A 19,319-nucleotide genomic window follows, 5' to 3' on the forward strand; every position below is an offset into this window, starting at 1 on the left:
AAACGACATAGTATAGTAAGGGCTTTTTTCTTAAAAAACGACATAGTATAGTAAGGCTTTTTTTCTTAAAAAACGACATAGCATAGTAAGGCTTTTTTCTTAAAAAAAATGACATAGTATAGTAAGGGTTTTTTTCTCAAAAAACAACATAGTATAGTAGGTTTTTTTTTCTTAAAAAACAACCATGTATAGTAAGGCTTTTTTTCTTAAAAATAACGACATAGTATAGTAAGGCTTTTTTTCTTAAAAAACGACATAGTATAGTAAGGCTTTTTTCCTTTAAAAAACGAAATAGTATAGTAAGGGTTTTTTTTCTCAAAAAACAACATAGTATAGTAGGGTTTTTTTCTTAAAAAACAACCATGTATAGTAAGGCTTTTTTTCTTAAAAAAACGACATAGTATAGTAAGGCTTTTTTTCTTAAAAAACGACATAGTATAGTAAGGCTTTTTTTCTTAAAAAACGACATAGTATAGTATGGCTTTTTTTCTTAAAAAACGACATAGTAAAGTATGGCTTTTTTTCTTAAAAAACGACATAGTATAGTAAGGCTTTTTTTCTTAAAAAACGACATAGTATAGTAAGGCTTTTTTTCTTAAAAAACGACAGTATAGTAAGGCTTTTTTTCCTCAAAAAACGAAATAGTATAGTAAGGCTTTTTTTCTTAAAAAAACGACAGAATAGTAAGGCTTTTTTTCTTAAAAAACGACATAGTATAGTAAGTCTTTTTTCTTTAAACAAACGACATAGTATAATAAGGCTTTTTTCTTTAAAAAACGACATAGTATAGTAAGGCTTTTTTTCCTTAAAAAACGACATAGTAGAGTAAGGCTTTTTTTCTTTAAAAAACGACATACTATAGTAAGGCTTTTTTTCTTAAAAAAACGACATAGTATAGTAAGGCTTTTTTTCTTAAAAAACGACATAGTATAGTAAGGCTTTTTTTCTTAAAAAACGACATAGTATAGTAAAGGCTTTTTTTCCTCAAAAAACGACATGGTAAAGTAAGGCTTTTTTCTTAAAAAACGACATAGTATAGTAAGGCTTTTTTTCTTTAAAAACGACATAGTATAGTAAGGCTTTTTTCCTCAAAAAAACGACATAGTATAGTAAGGCTTTTTTTCTTAAAAAACGACATAGTATAGTAAGGCTTTTTTTCTTAAAAAACGACATAGTATAGTAAGGGCTTTTTTTCTTAAAAAACGACATAGTATAGGAAGGCTTTTTTCCTCAAAAAACGACATATTAGTAAGGCTTTTTTTCTTAAAAAACGACATAGTATAGTAAGGCTTTTTTTCTTAAAAAACGACATAGTATAGTAAGGCTTTTTTTCTTAAAAAACGACATAGTATAGTAAGGCTTTTTTCTTAAAAAACGACATAGTATAGTAAGGCTTTTTTTCTTTAAAAAACGACATAGTAAAGTAAGGCTTTTTTCTCAAAAAATGACATAGTATAGTAAGGGCTTTTTTCTTAAAAAACGACAAAGTATAGTAAGGCTTTTTTTCTTAAAAAACGACATAGTATAGTAAGGCTTTTTTTCTTTAAAAAACGACATAGTATAGTAAGGGCTTTTTTCTCAAAAAACAACATAGTATAGTAGGGGCTTTTTTCTTAAAAAAACAACCATGTATAGTAAGGCTTTTTTTCTTAAAAAACGACATAGTATAGTAAGGGCTTTTTTCTTAAAAAACGACATGGTATAGTAAGGCTTTTTTTCTTAAAAAACGACATAGTATAGTAAGGCTTTTTTTCTTAAAAAAACGACATAGTATAGTAAGGGCTTTTTTCTCAAAAAACAACATAGTATAGTAGGGGCTTTTTTCTTAAAAAACAACCATGTATAGTAAGGCTTTTTTTCTTAAAAAAATGACATAGTATAGTAAGGCTTTTTTTCTTTAAAAAACGACAGAATAGTAAGGCTTTTTTTCTTAAAAAACGACATAGTATAGTAAGTCTTTTTTCTTTAAACAAACGACATAGTATAGTAAGGCTTTTTTCCTCAAAAAACGACATAGTATAGTAAGGCTTTTTTTCTTAAAAAACGACATAGTATAGTAAGGCTTTTTTTCTTAAAAAACGACATAGTATAGTAAGGCTTTTTTTCTCAAAAAACGACATAGTATAGTAAGGCTTTTTTCTTAAAAAACGACATAGTATAGTAAGGCTTTTTTTCTTTAAAAAACGACATAGTAAAGTAAGGCTTTTTTCTCAAAAAATGACGTAGTATAGTAAGGGCTTTTTTCTTAAAAAACGACAAAGTATAGTAAGGCTTTTTTTCTTAAAAAACGACATAGTATAGTAAGGCTTTTTTTCTTAAAAAACGACATAGTATAGTAAGGGCTTTTTTCTCAAAAAACAACATAGTATAGTAGGGGCTTTTTTCTTAAAAAACAACCATGTATAGTAAGGCTTTTTTTCTTAAAAAACGACATAGTATAGTAAGGGCTTTTTTCTTAAAAAACGACATAGTGTAGTAAGGCTTTTTTTCTTAAAAAACGACATAGTATAGTAAGGCTTTTTTTCTTAAAAAAACGACATAGTATAGTAAGGCTTTTTTTCTCAAAAAACAACATAGTATAGTAGGGGCTTTTTTCTTAAAAAACAACCATGTATAGTAAGGCTTTTTTTCTTAAAAAAACGACATAGTATAGTAAGGCTTTTTTTCTTAAAAAACGACATAGTATAGTAAGGCTTTTTTTCTTAAAAAACAACATAGTATAGTAAGGCTTTTTTTCTTAAAAAACGACATAGTATAGTAAGGCTTTTTTTCTTAAAAAACGACATAGTATAGTAAGGCTTTTTTTCTTAAAAAACAACATAGTATAGTAAGGCTTTTTTCTTAAAAAAACGACAGAATAGTAAGGCTTTTTTCTTAAAAAACGACATAGTATAGTAAGGCTTTTTTTCTCAAAAAATGACAGTATAGTAAGGCTTTTTTTCTTTAAAAAACGACATAGTATAGTGAGGCTTTTTTTCTTTAAAAAACGAAATAGTATAGTAAAGCTTTTTTTCTTTAAAAAACGACATAGTATAGTAAGGCTTTTTTTCTTTAAAAAACGACATAGTATAGTAAGGCTTTTTTTCTTAAAAAACGACATAGTATAGTAAGGCTTTTTGTCTCAAAAAACGACATAGTATAGTAAGGGCTTTTTTCTTTAAAAAACGACATAGTATAGTAAGGCTTTTTTCTTAAAAAAACGACATAGTATAGAAAGGCTTTTTTTCTTAAAAAACAACCATGTATGGTAAGGCTTTTTTTCTTAAAAAACGACACAGTATAGTAAGTCTTTTTCTTTAAACAAACGACATAGTATAGTAAGGTTTTTTTCTTTAAAAAAACTACATAGTATAGTAAGTCTTTTTTCTTTAAACAAACGACATAGTATAGTAAGGCTTTTTTCTTTAAAAAAACTACATAGTATCGTAAGGCTTTTTTTCCTTAAAAAACGACATCGTATAGTAAGGCTTTTTTTCTTAAAAAACGACATAGTATAGTAAGGCTTTTTTTCTTTAAAAAACGACATAGTATAGTAAGGCTTTTTTTCTTAAAAAACAACATAGTATAGTAAGGCTTTTTTTCTTAAAAAACGACATAGTATAGTAAGGCTTTTTTTCTTAAAAAACGACATAGTATAGTAAGGCTTTTTTCTTAAAAAACGACATAGTATAGTAAGGCTTTTTTTCTCAAAAAACGACATAGTATAGTAAGGCTTTTTTCTTAAAAAACGACATAGTATAGTAAGGCTTTTTTTCTTTAAAAAACGACATAGTAAAGTAAGGCTTTTTTCTCAAAAAAACGACATAGTATAGTAAGGGCTTTTTTCTTAAAAAACGACATAGTATAGTAAGGCTTTTATCCTTAAAAAACAACAAAGTATAGTAAGGCTTTTTTCTTAAAAAACGACCATGTATAGTAAGGCTTTTTTTCTTTAAAAAAAAAGACATAGTATAGTAAGGCTTTTTTTCTTAAAAACGACATAGTATAGTAAGGCTTTTTTTCTCAAAAAACGACATAGTAAAGTAAGGCTTTTTTTCTCAAAAAACGACATAGTAAAGTAAGGCTTTTTTCTCAAAAAACGACATAGTATAGTAAGGCTTTTTTTCTTAAAAAACGACATAGTATAGTAAGGGTTTTTTTCTTTAAAAAACGACATAGTATAGTAAGGGTTTTTTTCTCAAAAAACAACATAGTATAGTAGGGGCTTTTTTCTTAAAAAACAACCATGTATAGTAAGGCTTTTTTTCTTTAAAAAACGACATAGTATAGTAAGGCTTTTTTTTCTTAAAAAACGACATAGTATAGTAAGGCTTTTTTCTTAAAAAACAACAAAGTATAGTAAGGCTTTTTTCTCAAAAAACGACCATGTATAGTAAGGCTTTTTTTCTTTAAAAAAACGACATAGTATAGTAAGGCTTTTTTTCCTTAAAAAACGACAAAGTATAGTAAGGCTTTTTTTCTTAAAAAACGACATAGTATACTAAGGCTTTTTTTCTTTAAAAAAGACATAGTATAGTAAGGCTTTTTTTCTCAAAAAACAACATAGTATAGTAAGGCCTTTTTTTCTCAAAAAACGACATAGTATAGTAAGGCTTTTTTTCTCAAAAAATGACATAGTATAGAGGGCTTTTTTCTTAAAAACGACATAGTATAGTAAGGCTTTTTTTCTTTAAAAAAACGAAATAGTATAGTAAGGCTTTTTTCATAAAAAACGACATAGTATAGTAAGGCTTTTTTTCTTAAAAAACGACATAGTATACTAAGGCTTTTTTTCTTTAAAAAAGACAGTATAGTAAGGCTTTTTTTCTCAAAAAACGACATAGTATAGTAAGGCTTTTTTTCTCAAAAAATGACATAGTATAGTGAGGTTTTTTTTCTTAAAAACGACATAGTATAGTAAGGCTTTTTTTCTTTAAAAAAGCGAAATAGTATAGTAAGGCTTTTTTCTTAAAAAATGACATAGTATAGTAAGGCTTTTTTTCTTTAAAAAACGACATAGTATAGTAAGGCTTTTTTTCTTAAAAAACGACATAGTATAGTAAGGGCTTTTTTCTTTAAAAAACGACATAGTATAGTAAGGCTTTTTTCTTAAAAAAACGACATAGTATAGTAAGGCTTTTTGTCTCAAAAAACAACATAGTATAGTAAGGGCTTTTTTCTTAAAAAACGACCATGTATAGTAAGGCTTTTTTTCTTTAAAAAAAAAGACATAGTATAGTAAGGCTTTTTTTCTTAAAAACGACATAGTATAGTAAGGCTTTTTTTCTCAAAAAACGACATAAAAAAGTAAGGCTTTTTTTCTCAAAAAACGACATAGTAAAGTAAGGCTTTTTTCTCAAAAAACGACATAGTATAGTAAGGCTTTTTTTCTTAAAAAACGACATAGTATAGTAAGGGTTTTTTTCTTTAAAAAACGACATAGTATAGTAAGGGTTTTTTTCTCAAAAAACAACATAGTATAGTAGGGGCTTTTTTCTTAAAAAACAACCATGTATAGTAAGGCTTTTTTTCTTTAAAAAACGACATAGTATAGTAAGGCTTTTTTTTCTTAAAAAAACGACATAGTATAGTAAGGCTTTTTTCTTAAAAAACAACAAAGTATAGTAAGGCTTTTTTCTCAAAAAACGACCATGTATAGTAAGGCTTTTTTTCTTTAAAAAAACGACATAGTATAGTAAGGCTTTTTTTCCTTAAAAAACGACAAAGTATAGTAAGGCTTTTTTTCTTAAAAAACGACATAGTATACTAAGGCTTTTTTTCATTAAAAAAGACATAGTATAGTAAGGCTTTTTTTCTCAAAAAACAACATAGTATAGTAAGGCCTTTTTTTCTCAAAAAACGACATAGTATAGTAAGGCTTTTTTTCTCAAAAAATGACATAGTATAGAGGGCTTTTTTCTTAAAAACGACATAGTATAGTAAGGCTTTTTTTCTTTAAAAAAACGAAATAGTATAGTAAGGCTTTTTTTTCTTAAAAAACGACATAGTATAGTAAGGCTTTTTGTCTCAAAAAACGACATAGTATAGTAAGGGCTTTTTTCTTTAAAAAACGACATAGTATAGTAAGGCTTTTTTCTTAAAAAAACGACATAGTATAGTAAGGCTTTTTGTCTCAAAAAACGACATAGTATAGTAAGGGCTTTTTTCTTTAAAAAACGACAGAATAGTAAGGCTTTTTTCTTAAAAAACGACATAGTATAGTAAGGCTTTTTTTCTCAAAAAATGACAGTATAGTAAGGCTTTTTTTCTTTAAAAAACGACATAGTATAGTGAGGCTTTTTTTCTTTAAAAAACGAAATAGTATAGTAAAGCTTTTTTTCTTTAAAAAACGACATAGTATAGTAAGGCTTTTTTTCTTTAAAAAACGACATAATATAGTAAGGCTTTTTTTCTTAAAAAACGACCATGTATAGTAAGGCTTTTTTTCTTTAAAAAAAAAGACATAGTATAGTAAGGCTTTTTTTCTTAAAAACGACATAGTATAGTAAGGCTTTTTTTCTCAAAAAACGACATAAAAAAGTAAGGCTTTTTTTCTCAAAAAACGACATAGTAAAGTAAGGCTTTTTTCTCAAAAAACGACATAGTATAGTAAGGCTTTTTTTCTTAAAAAACGACATAGTATAGTAAGGGTTTTTTTCTTTAAAAAACGACATAGTATAGTAAGGGTTTTTTTCTCAAAAAACAACATAGTATAGTAGGGGCTTTTTTTCTTTAAAAAAACGACATAGTATAGTAAGGCTTTTTTTCCTTAAAAAACGACAAAGTATAGTAAGGCTTTTTTTCTTAAAAAACGACATAGTATACTAAGGCTTTTTTTCTTTAAAAAAGACATAGTATAGTAAGGCTTTTTTTCTCAAAAAACAACATAGTATAGTAAGGCCTTTTTTTCTCAAAAAACGACATAGTATAGTAAGGCTTTTTTTCTCAAAAAATGACATAGTATAGAGGGCTTTTTTCTTAAAAACGACATAGTATAGTAAGGCTTTTTTTCTTTAAAAAAACGAAATAGTATAGTAAGGCTTTTTTCATAAAAAACGACATAGTATAGTAAGGCTTTTTTTGTTAAAAAACGACATAGTATACTAAGGCTTTTTTTCTTTAAAAAAGACATAGTATAGTAAGGCTTTTTTTCTCAAAAAATGACATAGTATAGTAAGGCTTTTTTCTCAAAAAATGACATAGTATAGTGAGGTTTTTTTTCTTAAAAACGACATAGTATAGTAAGGCTTTTTTTCTTTAAAAAAGCGAAATAGTATAGTAAGGCTTTTTTCTTAAAAAACGACATAGTATAGTAAGGCTATTTTCTTTAAAAAACGACATTGTTTAGTAAGGCTTTTTTCTTAAAAAAAACGACATAGTATAGTAAGGCTTTTTTCTTAAAAAAACGACAGAATAGTAAGGCTTTTTTCTTAAAAAACGACATAGTATAGTAAGGCTTTTTTTCTCAAAAAATGACAGTATAGTAAGGCTTTTTTTCTTTAAAAAACGACATAGTATAGTGAGGCTTTTTTTCTTTAAAAAACGAATTAGTATAGTAAAGCTTTTTTTCTTTAAAAAACGACATAGTATAGTAAGGCTTTTTTTCTTTAAAAAACGACATAGTATAGTAAGGCTTTTTTTCTTAAAAAACGACATAGTATAGTAAGGCTTTTTTCTTAAAAAAACGACATAGTATAGAAAGGCTTTTTTTCTTAAAAAACAACCATGTATGGTAAGGCTTTTTTTCTTAAAAAACGACACAGTATAGTAAGTCTTTTTCTTTAAACAAACGACATAGTATAGTAAGGTTTTTTTCTTTAAAAAAAACTACATAGTATAGTAAGTCTTTTTTCTTTAAACAAACGACATAGTATAGTAAGGCTTTTTTCTTTAAAAAAACTACATAGTATCGTAAGGCTTTTTTTCCTTAAAAAACGACATAGTATAGTAAGGCTTTTTTTCTTAAAAAACGACATAGTATAGTAAGGCTTTTTTTCTTTAAAAAACGACATAGTATAGTAAGGCTTTTTTTCTTTAAAAAACGACATAGTATAGTAAGGCTTTTTTTCTTAAAAAACGTCATAGTATAGTAAGGCTTTTTTTCTTAAAAAACGACATAGTATAGTAAGGCTTTTTTTCTTAAAAAATGACATAGTATAGTAAGGCTTTTTTCTTAAAAAACGACATAGTATAGTAAGGCTTTTTTTCTCAAAAAACGACATAGTATAGTAAGGCTTTTTTCTTAAAAAACGACATAGTATAGTTAGGCTTTTTTTCTTTAAAAAACGACATAGTAAAGTAAGGCTTTTTTCTCAAAAAAACGACATAGTATAGTAAGGGCTTTTTTCTTAAAAAACGACATAGTATGTAAGGCTTTTATCCTTAAAAAACAACAAAGTATAGTAAGGCTTTTTTCTTAAAAAACGACCATGTATAGTAAGGCTTTTTTTCTTTAAAAAAAAAAGACATAGTATAGTAAGGCTTTTTTTCTTAAAAACAACATAGTATAGTAAGGCTTTTTTTCTCAAAAAACGACATAGTAAAGTAAGGCTTTTTTTCTCAAAAAACGACATAGTAAAGTAAGGCTTTTTTCTCAAAAAACGACATTGTATAGTAAGGCTTTTTTTCTTAAAAAACGACATAGTATAGTAAGGGTTTTTTTCTTTAAAAAACGACATAGTATAGTAAGGGTTTTTTTCTCAAAAAACAACATAGTATAGTAGGGGCTTTTTTCTTAAAAAACAACCATGTATAGTAAGGCTTTTTTTCTTTAAAAAACGACATAGTATAGTAAGGCTTTTTTCTTAAAAAACAACAAAGTATAGTAAGGCTTTTTTCTCAAAAAACAACATAGTATAGTAGGGGCTTTTTTTCTTTAAAAAAACGACATAGTATAGTAAGGCTTTTTTTCCTTAAAAAACGACATAGTATAGTAAGGCTTTTTTTCTTAAAAAACGACATAGTATACTAAGGCTTTTTTTCTTTAAAAAAGACATAGTATAGTAAGGCTTTTTTTCTCAAAAAACAACATAGTATAGTAAGGCCTTTTTTTCTCAAAAAACGACATAGTATAGTAAGGCTTTTTTTCTCAAAAAATGACATAGTATAGAGGGCTTTTTTCTTAAAAACGACATAGTATAGTAAGGCTTTTTTTCTTTAAAAAAATGAAATAGTATAGTAAGGCTTTTTTCATAAAAAAATTGACATAGTATAGTAAGGCTTTTTTTCTTAAAAAACGACATAGTATACTAAGGCTTTTTTTCTTTAAAAAGACATAGTATAGTAAGGCTTTTTTTCTCAAAAAACGACATAGTATAGTAAGGCTTTTTTTCTCAAAAAATGACATAGTATAGTGAGTTTTTTTTTCTTAAAAACGACATAGTATTGTAAGGCTTTTTTTCTTTAAAAAAGCGAAATAGTATAGTAAGGCTTTTTTCTTAAAAAACGACATAGTATAGTAAGGCTATTTTCTTTAAAAAACGACATTGTTTAGTAAGGCTTTTTTCTTAAAAAAAAATGACATAGTATAGTAAGGCCTTTTTTTCTTTAAAAAACAACATAGTAGAGTAAGGCCTTTTCCTTAAAAAACAACATAGTAGAGTAGGGCTTTTTTTTCTTAAAAAACGACATAGAATAGTAGGGCTTTTTTTCCTCAAAAAATGACAGTATGGTAAGGCTTTTTTTTTCTTTAAAAAACGACATAGTGTAGTAAGGGTATTTTTCTTAAAAAAACGATATAGTATAGTAAGGCTTTTTCTCTTAAAAAACGACATAGTATAGTAAGGCTTTTTTCTTAAAAAACGAAATAGTATAGTAAGGCCTTTTCCTCAAAAAATGACATAGTAGAGTAAGGCTATTTTTCTTAAAAACACGACATAGTATAGTAAGGCTTTTTTTTCTTAAAAATTTCGTTTAAGAAATAAAAGCCTATGTTGGTTTTTTTTTTTTTAAACCTTACTATACATGGTCGTTTAAGGAAAAAAACAACTATACATTGTCTTATTTTTTTTACAACAAATGTTGATGTTTTGAAGGAAAAAAATAAATAAAAAACTAAAACAACTAATTATCTAGAGGGGCTAGATAATATTTTAGGGGTGCCAAAGGCGCTACTGATTTCTTTCCTATAAGATAGTTGAGATAGTTACTCACCTGCTGGCTGTTGAGAGCGCTGCACGCTTGCACCAGGGCCTGCGCATCGGACGGAGAATTCTTGCCCACTTGAAGCAGCTGAGCGGCTTGAATGAGCGGCGCCAGCGAGGACGCGGCACCCTCCGTGCGCAGTTGCCGGCTCTGCAGCCACTCCTCCAGCCGACTCACGTTGAGCCTGAGCGACGGCGGCAAAAGGGCGCATTTCATCTTCCCGCCTCGTTCCGTTTTCGACCGACGCTACCGTATATGGATCCCGCGACTGCAGCAACACGCGTCCTTTCGGAGCAGCAAACTGTTGAGCGCCGAGGCGGCCGCGAAGTGGGCTAGCTGGTGGAAGGCGCGCTCCATCAGCGCCGCGGGCAAAGCCTGACGGGACATGGCGACGTGAAGGGCCGTCAGTTCTTTCAGCGCACCTGCGACACCGCCGTCCTCTGGCTCGGAGGCCGCTGTCCGCCCGGAACTCGCGGGAAAATCTTCGCTCTCCAATAGCGCGCCGGCTGAGAGGCAGAAGAAAGAGGAGAAGTTGAGAGTTGAAGTTAAAAAACAAAACGTTTAAGTCAAAAAAGGGATCACCTATGAAGGAATGCAGGCGCTTCTCGGTGATGGAGACGAGCTGTTGGTAAGCTTGGATCCGAAGCGCGCTCAGCGAGAGGCGCAGATCTTTCACGTCAAAAGTTAGCGAGGAAAAGTCCTCGGGATCGCGTTTCTGAAATTACCAATGAGATTCCAAAAAGTCAAGTAAGGAGGCTTTTGTGATATCAGACCATGCCTACTGTTTATAAGGACTCGAATCACACACACTACTGCACCTCTTTGGTGGTGTGCTTATTCAGCAGGTCGTGAAACAGACTGATGTTTTTCAGCCATAAAGCGGTCATGTCTAAATCATTATTGTGCTTCTGCATAAAAAGAAGTTACATATCACTATATTAAAAACATGCACATTATTGCACATTGGATTGTGTATTTGCTGGGTTTACCTTAAGAGCCGTTTTCATGGAAGCGACAGCGGCGCGACATAGCGACAAAGCGCCGCTTTGATCGTCCCTTCTCTCCGCCTGCCGAACACACAGGAAGACCACGTTGGCCGCCAATCCGGGGAGGAGTGTCACGGCCACGTCTGCACGCACGTCTGGAACCAGAAACGGAATCGGGTCGCGTTGCGCGGTAGCATGTCTCGAGTTCTTGCTTACCTTTCGTCCTTCTTGGGATACCAACAAAAAAGTACCAAAAAGCTGCTAATCCTTTCCTAAGTCTATATCTATAGAATTTGGTTGGTATGTGAAGTACAAGGTTTGATAGGGATGTACATATATCTTACATTCTTGATTGTTCTTTGCCAAAATTGAATGATTTGTGGATTTGAAATTGCTATTGGCGCGGATGGGGCACAATGACATTTAGTAGGTATATGCTAGGGATGCATTATTAATTACATTCATTGCAAAGTGTACGTTCCGAGTTGGCCAGTCGAGCAAGCCGGGCAGTCGTAGTTCATTTTGAACCAAGAAGTCAACAAAATAAAACTAACTGACCAGTGATGAGATTTTTGATGAGCTTGCTCTCGTCTCGTCTCCTACATTCAAGTAAACCAACAACTGTGGGTGTTTGCTGCTGCTGTGACGGAGGACTATCGGAGGAAAATGCGGAAGGGAAAACTGGAAGGAAAAAAAATACGAGTAAAAGTTGTGAGGTGCGGACATGCATAAAAGTAGAATAGATCCAAAAATGGCGCTCTCTAACCTTGGGTAAGTAGTCGGCGAATTGTGGCGCTGTTTCGAAGGTCCTTTATTTCCTTCCTCAGTGTCGCGCACTCTTGCTCACGGGCCGCCAAGAGCTCCTTCACACATGAAATGAAACAAAAGCAGTGGCACCGCACCTGGCGTGGACTAGGGAGACGCTACCTGTTGATGACTAGATGAACCCGAGCTGACCCGGATGAGCTGAGCCCTCAAGCGCTCCACTTCCTCCTCCCACTGACCACGCTGACTCAGCAACTGGCCCTCCAAAAGCCTAAATATGCCAAGCAAAAGAACTCCCAAGTGAGTGCTCCCTCTATGGAAAGAGTCCAAACTTACTTATTGGCCACTCGTACTGCGTTGTACGCGTTGGCCAGGTCTTCTCCTTCCAAATTGGCCTCTTTGGTCAAACCCATTTTGTCCATCAGCTGGTCCTGGAATAGGAACTTCAAATTAGCGGTTCATTTTGTCACATTACAAGACAATGAGGACAAATTGTCCCAAACCATCAGAATTTCCGAACTCCACTCGGCGAATCTTCCATCGGCGGTGGGAGATGTCACGCTGACCCGGCGCACCTCCTCTGGAGATGGGAAGGCGGACGGGAAGGGGGAGAGGCAGAGCGGAGTGAGGGATTGAGGGGAGGGCGTCAGGGGCTCCCAGCTGAGTGCAGAGTCGTTTCTCCTCAATCGGCTGGTGTCCTGTAGAGTGATGTTAAGCACATATTTTTTACTCCTCAGCTTAAAGTCCCACTATCTTGATTTTTACATACCAATTAAATGACTGAATCTCGTTAATGAACATTGAAAAAAATCTCAAGACTCACACAGATCCACAACTAATGAGATTGTTCAAGACAATTTATTTTTGTCACGGTTTGCCTCTGCAAAGTTGAGACCAATAATGAGGGCCTTTGACTAAATGGAAAACTGTAATGGATACTCGTTGACTTTATCGTGCGACGAGTCGGAATACAAAATTTAATGAAATTCAGTACAGAGGTGACGACGGGACTTAAAAGGGATAGTCAACACCTGACGTAAATGTGCAAGTATGTCATTTTATAGAACCACTGACAATGGACAAAATAATTGTGAACCTCAGTAAGCTGGCTCATCTCCCTCAAGTTGTCATATCGCTGCTCCAGCCTGGTGAACTCCCTCAGGAGGCCCTGGTGCTTCCCTCTTTCTTCATCCAGCTCCGCCCTCATGGCCACCATGGCATCAGACACAGCTCGTTGCACGAGAGCTGCCCAAGTCACAAAGTGTGAGGGTGAGGATAGCGAAGCCAAGGATATAGCAGTTACCTTCTTGAGCTTCTTCCTGCTGGAGCAGGCGTGCAGAGAGACGTTCTGCTTCTGCGCTGAGTGATGCTTTTTCTTTCTGCAGTGTCTCCACTTCCTTCATGAAACAGAAAAGGTTTAAAGTCCTGAGTGAAAAACCCAGAATCAGTCATTTCTTTACTTGTGCCATTTGGAGGTGCTCCTGAGCAGCTTTCTCTTCCGCTCGCCTCCTTTGCTGCTCCACCACCTGGCTGACGACGGAAAAGAGAGCTGGAGTAGGAGCGACGTTCTTCTGGCCTGCTTCTAGTTTCTCAATTTTCGCCCTCAGAGCGGACACTTTCACGACCGCCGCGTCTCGTTCGGCACGCAGGCTCTCTTGAAGGGTGGCGCTCTCTTTGGCCTGGAATGCATCAATCAGAATGACCAGAGTTCTCTATTTACCATTTAGTAGGTAAAAGTTTGTGAGGTTTTTTAAATGACAAACCTCCTGGTGCGCTCTCATCTGCAGCTGTATCAATTTCACCTCCATACCTTTGTTGAGCTCTCGATACCTCTCCACTGAGCGGGCTTCGCTCTTGAGTTTCAGCAGCTCCCTCCTGGCAGCCTTACGACGCACGCAACACTGCGCAAACACCACAGCCGCCCGGAACCTAGTGAAGGTCCTTCTCGCCAACCACCCTCGCACTCGGGCCTGGAGGAGTGTGGCAGCTCGCTCGGCGAGCATCTAAGCAAAGCAAACGTGGTTTCCCATTCAGGCATTTTGTGTTTAACAAGGAAGTTGTGTCGTTACTACGGAGGCGTATCTATGGAACAACAAAAAAAGAGAGGGAGTCCAATACCATGTTTTGTGGTGACAGTTCGCCAAGTGATCCATGAATCTTGGACACTTCAAAGGTGTTACACAATTCTATGCTAAAATTTAACGCCCTTTAGTGATAGTGCTTTACATGTCTACCCCTGCAAACTTGGGGTCAATCGCCACTCCAGCCCACCCATGTCTCTTTAACAGATAATAATTGGTTTAAAAATGTGTGTGTTCGGCAATACGCTTAAGTACATTACCAACACTAACCTGTCGGTACTGACGACGGGTTTGCGTGCCTCTGGCAAAGGCCTGGATGGTGATGGCGGCTTGTCGGACCAGGAGGAACATTTGTCTGTCCACCAGCATACGATATGTCTTCTGGATTAGCAAAGCAGCCCTGGTATAGCGCAGGGTCTTCCCCAAACTGGATCAGACCAAAATAAAATCAACAGAATGTGAGTTTCGTGGTAGAAAATAGAGGAAGGGGGGAAAAATCCGACTGACACACCGTCTAGCTAAACCTCCGCGCCAGTATCTTTGTATTGTGACGATGGCCATGAGGGTTCTGCCATAGTGAATGCGGGTCAACCACCCCTTGACCCAACTCTGAAGGATCACAGCAGCCGTTCGTAATCTCTCGGCTCGCAGCTTTTCTAGAAGAGCCACCTGCCCGGCCCGGAAAAAGACTTTGGTCTTTCCGAAGACGTATTGGTCAGAGTCAGGGATGAGCTGAGGCAAGGCCTGCCGACAGGCAACCCGGGGCTCTTCCCGGCGCTGGGACCCTTGCAGCAGAACGCGATACCTAATGAAGAACTCCTCGTATGACCATCTGAGCAAATAAAAAATGAGAACCGTCATTTAAGGTTTTTGGTCAAAAATAATGACTACCAATGAAAATTGTTGTGGGTCACTAAGTCGATAGGAGGCCATAAATACTGCGTTTTCTCAGTGACTGTTCTAGTAGGGCTAAAAAGCGTGTTAACCTGGATGGAAAACCGGCAGCGCTGATTCGGATGGTCTCCAGCACCCCGCAAGCTCTCAGCTGCTGCACCGTCCTCTTCGGGTCAAACCTAAAAAGTACAGCGTTTTCAGTTTTGATCCATGACAGCTAAAGAAGGACTCACATAAAGGGCTCCTTAAGATCGTTGGGTTTGATACATCGCACATAGTGAGGAGTGGTGCTGTTCAAAGTGTCCATCAGCATCTGTAAAGATAGGCGGAACTGGGGGAAAAAGAAAAATATTGACATTGGGAAACAATGGAGCAGGTATTGGGAAGGAGATAGGTAAAAGTTCACCTGGAATCCCACAGTCAATTTGTGTTCTCTGCGTGTTGTTCTTCCTGAGCGGACGTTTCCGTTGGCCACGTTGGGTGCTTTTCCTTGCGGTTGGAATAACTCGGCCACCAGCTCCGACTGCGATACATGCGTGCTGAGTAAGAGTGCTGATTTTGAGTGGATTTCAGACCTCGCTCGACTACCTGACTGGCTCTCAAAATGTTGACCAGCTCCTCGAAGACGGTGTCCCGATTCTTGTCGAGGAATCCGCCGCATTCGTACTGCACCTGCACCAACATATGCGCCGTGACACTCTTTGACGGGTGAAAAGATGAGCAGAGCGCGGGATGGGCTTCACGTACGGCGTCAGCAAAGTGCAGGATGACGAAGGCGCTGTTGGACATGCGAGGTTTGCGGAAGTGGGGGTGCGAGCGGTTAGTCAGGTGCTGGTCGTAGAGCTTCTGGATCCAGCTGTCGTCTGACCCTTTAGGCATCTTTTTGGTCAAAATTGACAATTAGACGCTTCCACGCAGTCTAGATTTGTTTGAGAGTATCCACCACTGACTCTGCACTCCTCGTCCAGGAGGTCCAAGATGCCCAGCTGTCCCTCGATGAGATGGATACACTGCTGATTGTCACTGAAGTCGATCCTGCTCCAGGCCAGCTCCTCACGTACGTACTCTTCTTGCTCCAGATGGAACACGTGCTGGGGAAAAGAAAGGGTTTGATTTAAAGTGATCCAAAGAAACTATCAGTCTTTCCGTGAGATTGAAGAGAGAAAGATCTTCTGGAGATTGATGCTTGGGGTGTTCCACAAAGATTAATAGCAAATCCAAATACAGGGAGACCTGGAGTTACGATGGCCTACGAAGGTCAGGACTTTTTGACATTCGTGCTTCGTCCGCCATTTAGCATAGAAACGGAAATCATTAGTAACTCGCTGTATAACACTGTATTTTTAGATCAGTGGTATGTGGGCACCCTCTTGTAGAATGCGCAAGATTTACCACATTAAATGTTAATTTATTTTTTTTTTTTAAATTAAACTGACAGGGTATTTATCAAATACAGTAAGGTCATATTCAACACTAACTACATAAGATTCACATTTAAATATTTGGAATGTTTGATTATGATTATTATATAAACTTCTAAGAGCATATTTAAATCCATAACCATATCCCCAAAATTCTAAGCGTAGTGTTAATGTTCAAACTATGACATAAAAAATGAAAATGCCTTTTTTTTCTTAAATACTTGGGTTGTCTAATTTACTGTATTTTTTTTCATTTATTTCATCACTATCACAGTACTTTTAGGTAATCTTTGATGTAAAATGTTTGAAATCCTTTTTTTTTTCAATATACACTAAATGGCATCATTACAGTAGGATGTTAAAAAAAAAGTTACGTTTAAAATGGTGTTCCACAAGGCTCAATACAAAGTCCACATCACAGCAATTATTTTGTTGATCCATCATGATCTACACAATCATTTCCATTAACGGCGATAGACGGTGCAAAAATTAATTTGACTGATTTGCTGAATAAAATTTGCTTACCCTGTTGAACTGCTGTTGCAGTTTTTCATTGGCGTAGTTGATACAGAACTGCTCAAAGCTGTTGCGCTCAAAGGTCTCAAAGCTGCACACAAAAACACTTGGAAGTTGATAGCGAGCGTCGTAGTGAAAATTATAGAGCCAGCTCACCCGTAGATGTCCAACACCCCAATAAAGGTTTTGGCACGACCAGCCTGGCTGCGCAGAGCAGAGTTAAGTCTGCGCACGGTCCACTTAAACATCTGCTCGTAGATATGTTTAGCTAGAGCGTCTCGAGCGTCTGCGGCCTGTCGGGCCGTCATGGGCTTGACCACAGTGTCTCCTGCTAGCGCCAACCTGCGGTGGCAGAGCCAGTGGGACATGTGGGCGGCCTCCACCCCGAGCAGCTTGGAGCACATGGCTAACCAAGTGTCATCTGCCTGGAAGGAGATGACAAGAGACCAAGCTGGAGCAATGATTGACATTTTGATCGATTTGAATGGCCCTTTTCAGACAGGAAGATGTATAGTTCAGTATCTGATTTCGACTAACATCGATGTAACTGCGGTCTGAATTTCGTCCACTGCCTTGAATCATCACATTTCCCAAGTGGAGGACAGCTGCCAGGATTGTGAAGAGCTCCATTTGCTGGTCAGGAAGCACACCTGCACGGGCAACAGGAAACTATAGCCAATTTGTCAATTTCATTGATGACCATTTCCATCGATACGGTAAATTCCGATGACATCGACATCCAAAGATGACAGCTAAAATCATTAAGAGCAACGACGGCTATACCCGACAATTTCAAATCCAGTCAATTCCAATGACTGGAATATTCAAACGATGGCTAGATCGGACAACTAAATCCATCAATCGCATTCATGGCTGTAACCATGAAATCTGTCGGTTCCAAGATGTAGTAGGTAAGACGGTGACACCCTGAGCACAATTGAGGTTTTTTTCATGTTTTTTTTTTCATTCATAGACGTCAAAATAAATTTTGTTTAGCATTTTATCTGTTTATATTTTCTTTATTTTGAAATAAATGACCGTATCGGCCACATTGCACGACAATTATGGCGTTTCGTCTTTGTCACCTTGCAGTTTCGTGCACGTCATCTTTTTATGTGCATATAAGCCGTACCATCGATTGAGTCATAATTTTTTTGTCCGACAAATGCAGCTTATATGCGAGTAAATACGGTAGGAAAATATCTGTTCATTCTAATAACGGCTCTATCCGTCGATTTGATCATTGGAAATTCTACAGCAGTTTGGGTTTGGCCCTTAAAAACAAGATGGACAAAATGTCAACTTTTAATGTGTATGCAAGTCAATAACCTCCAACTTACCCAGGATGGTGAAAGCATTTCGAGTGCGCTCCATCTCCATCACATCATCACTGCCAATGTTTGCATCTCCTCCCTGGTTTGTGTAACGGAAATTTTCAGGAGCAGCTAGATCAAAAATATATTATTTTACAAAAATTCCGGAACTTTGACAAGAATCCCTTTATTCCTATACTATATCGACATCGAACCTCCATCATCCATACATTTCCCCTATAGGCAAAGGCAATAATTATGGATATTTGAGAGCTCGCAAACTACCCCAGCACACTGTTTTCCGTCTACTGGCAGGTGTTGTCTCACCCAGTTTGAGCGATCTCATTTCAGGCAGTTGTCTCGAAGCGCACAGCTGGTAGAAGATGTGGTAGTTCCTCTCTGCTGCTGCCTAATGTAAACAAATGCATTTGGTATCCTCCCATTTGATTGGCTAGAAAATATCGGCGTACCTGAAAGACTACCCTAGACTTCTCCAACAGGTAGGTGCTCATTTTGGCCCCAATGATGTCTCCTTTTCTTCCAAAACCGATTTGGATGTACTTCCCGAAGCGACTGCTGTTGTCGTTCCGTATGGTTTTGGCATTCCCGATGGCCTGTGTGCCAGATAGGTTTCGTTAACACAAGTGACGCAAAAAAACATAAACAGGAAGTTTACTGACTAGCAGAGCAAAACATCCCGATGCAATTTCTCCAGAAATGACATTTTGTAGTTCTAACTGTTCCAGTACTTTACCTCCATAATAGGGTTGGAGGCCAGCACCTTGTCCTCCACGCTGGTTTGCTGCGCGGCGCCGCCCACGGCGGCAAAGTACCTCATGGTGAATTTGGCCGAGACCGTCTTGCCCGAACCGGATTCGCCGCTTACAATGATTGACTGGTTCTTCTCTTCCCTGCTAAAGAGACACACATGAGCTAAAAAGAAGATGGCTAGAAATTTGTGTGCGGTCGATTGGTCGCCGGTCTTTTGGTCGCCGGTCTTTTGGTCGCCGGTCTTTTGGTCGCCGGACTTTTGGTCGCCGGACTTTTGGTCGCCGGACTTTTGGTCGCCGGTCTTTTGGTCGCCGGTCTTTTGGTCGCCCCGACCGCGACAACGGGCGACCAAAAGACCGGCGACAAAACAAGGTAAAACAACACGGTCTATGCATCAATAAAAGCCTACAATGGCCATGAGCAGTTTCACTGAGTCAACGTGTGAGTGTA

The 19,319-nt window shown here is 36.2% G+C and overlaps 1 protein-coding gene across 1 annotated transcript in view; it reads right to left on the reverse strand.

The window, feature by feature from the left end:
• The window catches only part of LOC144078568 (unconventional myosin-Va), a 38,542-nt gene that overhangs the window by 16,912 nt on the left and 2,311 nt on the right, over positions 1–19,319 (reverse strand). Inside the window, exons 5-33 of the mRNA XM_077606745.1 lie at positions 18,853–19,009; positions 18,569–18,712; positions 18,426–18,507; positions 18,126–18,230; positions 17,323–17,435; positions 16,942–17,210; positions 16,795–16,876; positions 15,799–15,939; positions 15,596–15,727; positions 15,437–15,520; positions 15,255–15,371; positions 15,082–15,179; positions 14,941–15,027; positions 14,466–14,786; positions 14,225–14,381; positions 13,637–13,876; positions 13,334–13,552; positions 13,177–13,270; positions 12,970–13,118; positions 12,377–12,571; positions 12,210–12,304; positions 12,036–12,144; positions 11,875–11,971; positions 11,667–11,789; positions 11,112–11,263; positions 10,941–11,030; positions 10,705–10,837; positions 10,373–10,628; positions 10,132–10,306 (exon numbers count right to left, since the gene is read on the reverse strand). Of these exons, the coding sequence (XP_077462871.1) occupies positions 10,132–10,306; positions 10,373–10,628; positions 10,705–10,837; positions 10,941–11,030; positions 11,112–11,263; positions 11,667–11,789; positions 11,875–11,971; positions 12,036–12,144; positions 12,210–12,304; positions 12,377–12,571; positions 12,970–13,118; positions 13,177–13,270; positions 13,334–13,552; positions 13,637–13,876; positions 14,225–14,381; positions 14,466–14,786; positions 14,941–15,027; positions 15,082–15,179; positions 15,255–15,371; positions 15,437–15,520; positions 15,596–15,727; positions 15,799–15,939; positions 16,795–16,876; positions 16,942–17,210; positions 17,323–17,435; positions 18,126–18,230; positions 18,426–18,507; positions 18,569–18,712; positions 18,853–19,009 (4,216 nt within the window). The remainder of the gene's footprint in view (positions 1–10,131; positions 10,307–10,372; positions 10,629–10,704; positions 10,838–10,940; positions 11,031–11,111; positions 11,264–11,666; positions 11,790–11,874; positions 11,972–12,035; positions 12,145–12,209; positions 12,305–12,376; positions 12,572–12,969; positions 13,119–13,176; positions 13,271–13,333; positions 13,553–13,636; positions 13,877–14,224; positions 14,382–14,465; positions 14,787–14,940; positions 15,028–15,081; positions 15,180–15,254; positions 15,372–15,436; positions 15,521–15,595; positions 15,728–15,798; positions 15,940–16,794; positions 16,877–16,941; positions 17,211–17,322; positions 17,436–18,125; positions 18,231–18,425; positions 18,508–18,568; positions 18,713–18,852; positions 19,010–19,319) is intronic.

This window comes from Stigmatopora argus, chromosome 8, assembly GCF_051989625.1.
Source record: "Stigmatopora argus isolate UIUO_Sarg chromosome 8, RoL_Sarg_1.0, whole genome shotgun sequence".
Lineage (NCBI taxonomy): Eukaryota > Metazoa > Chordata > Actinopteri > Syngnathiformes > Syngnathidae > Stigmatopora > Stigmatopora argus.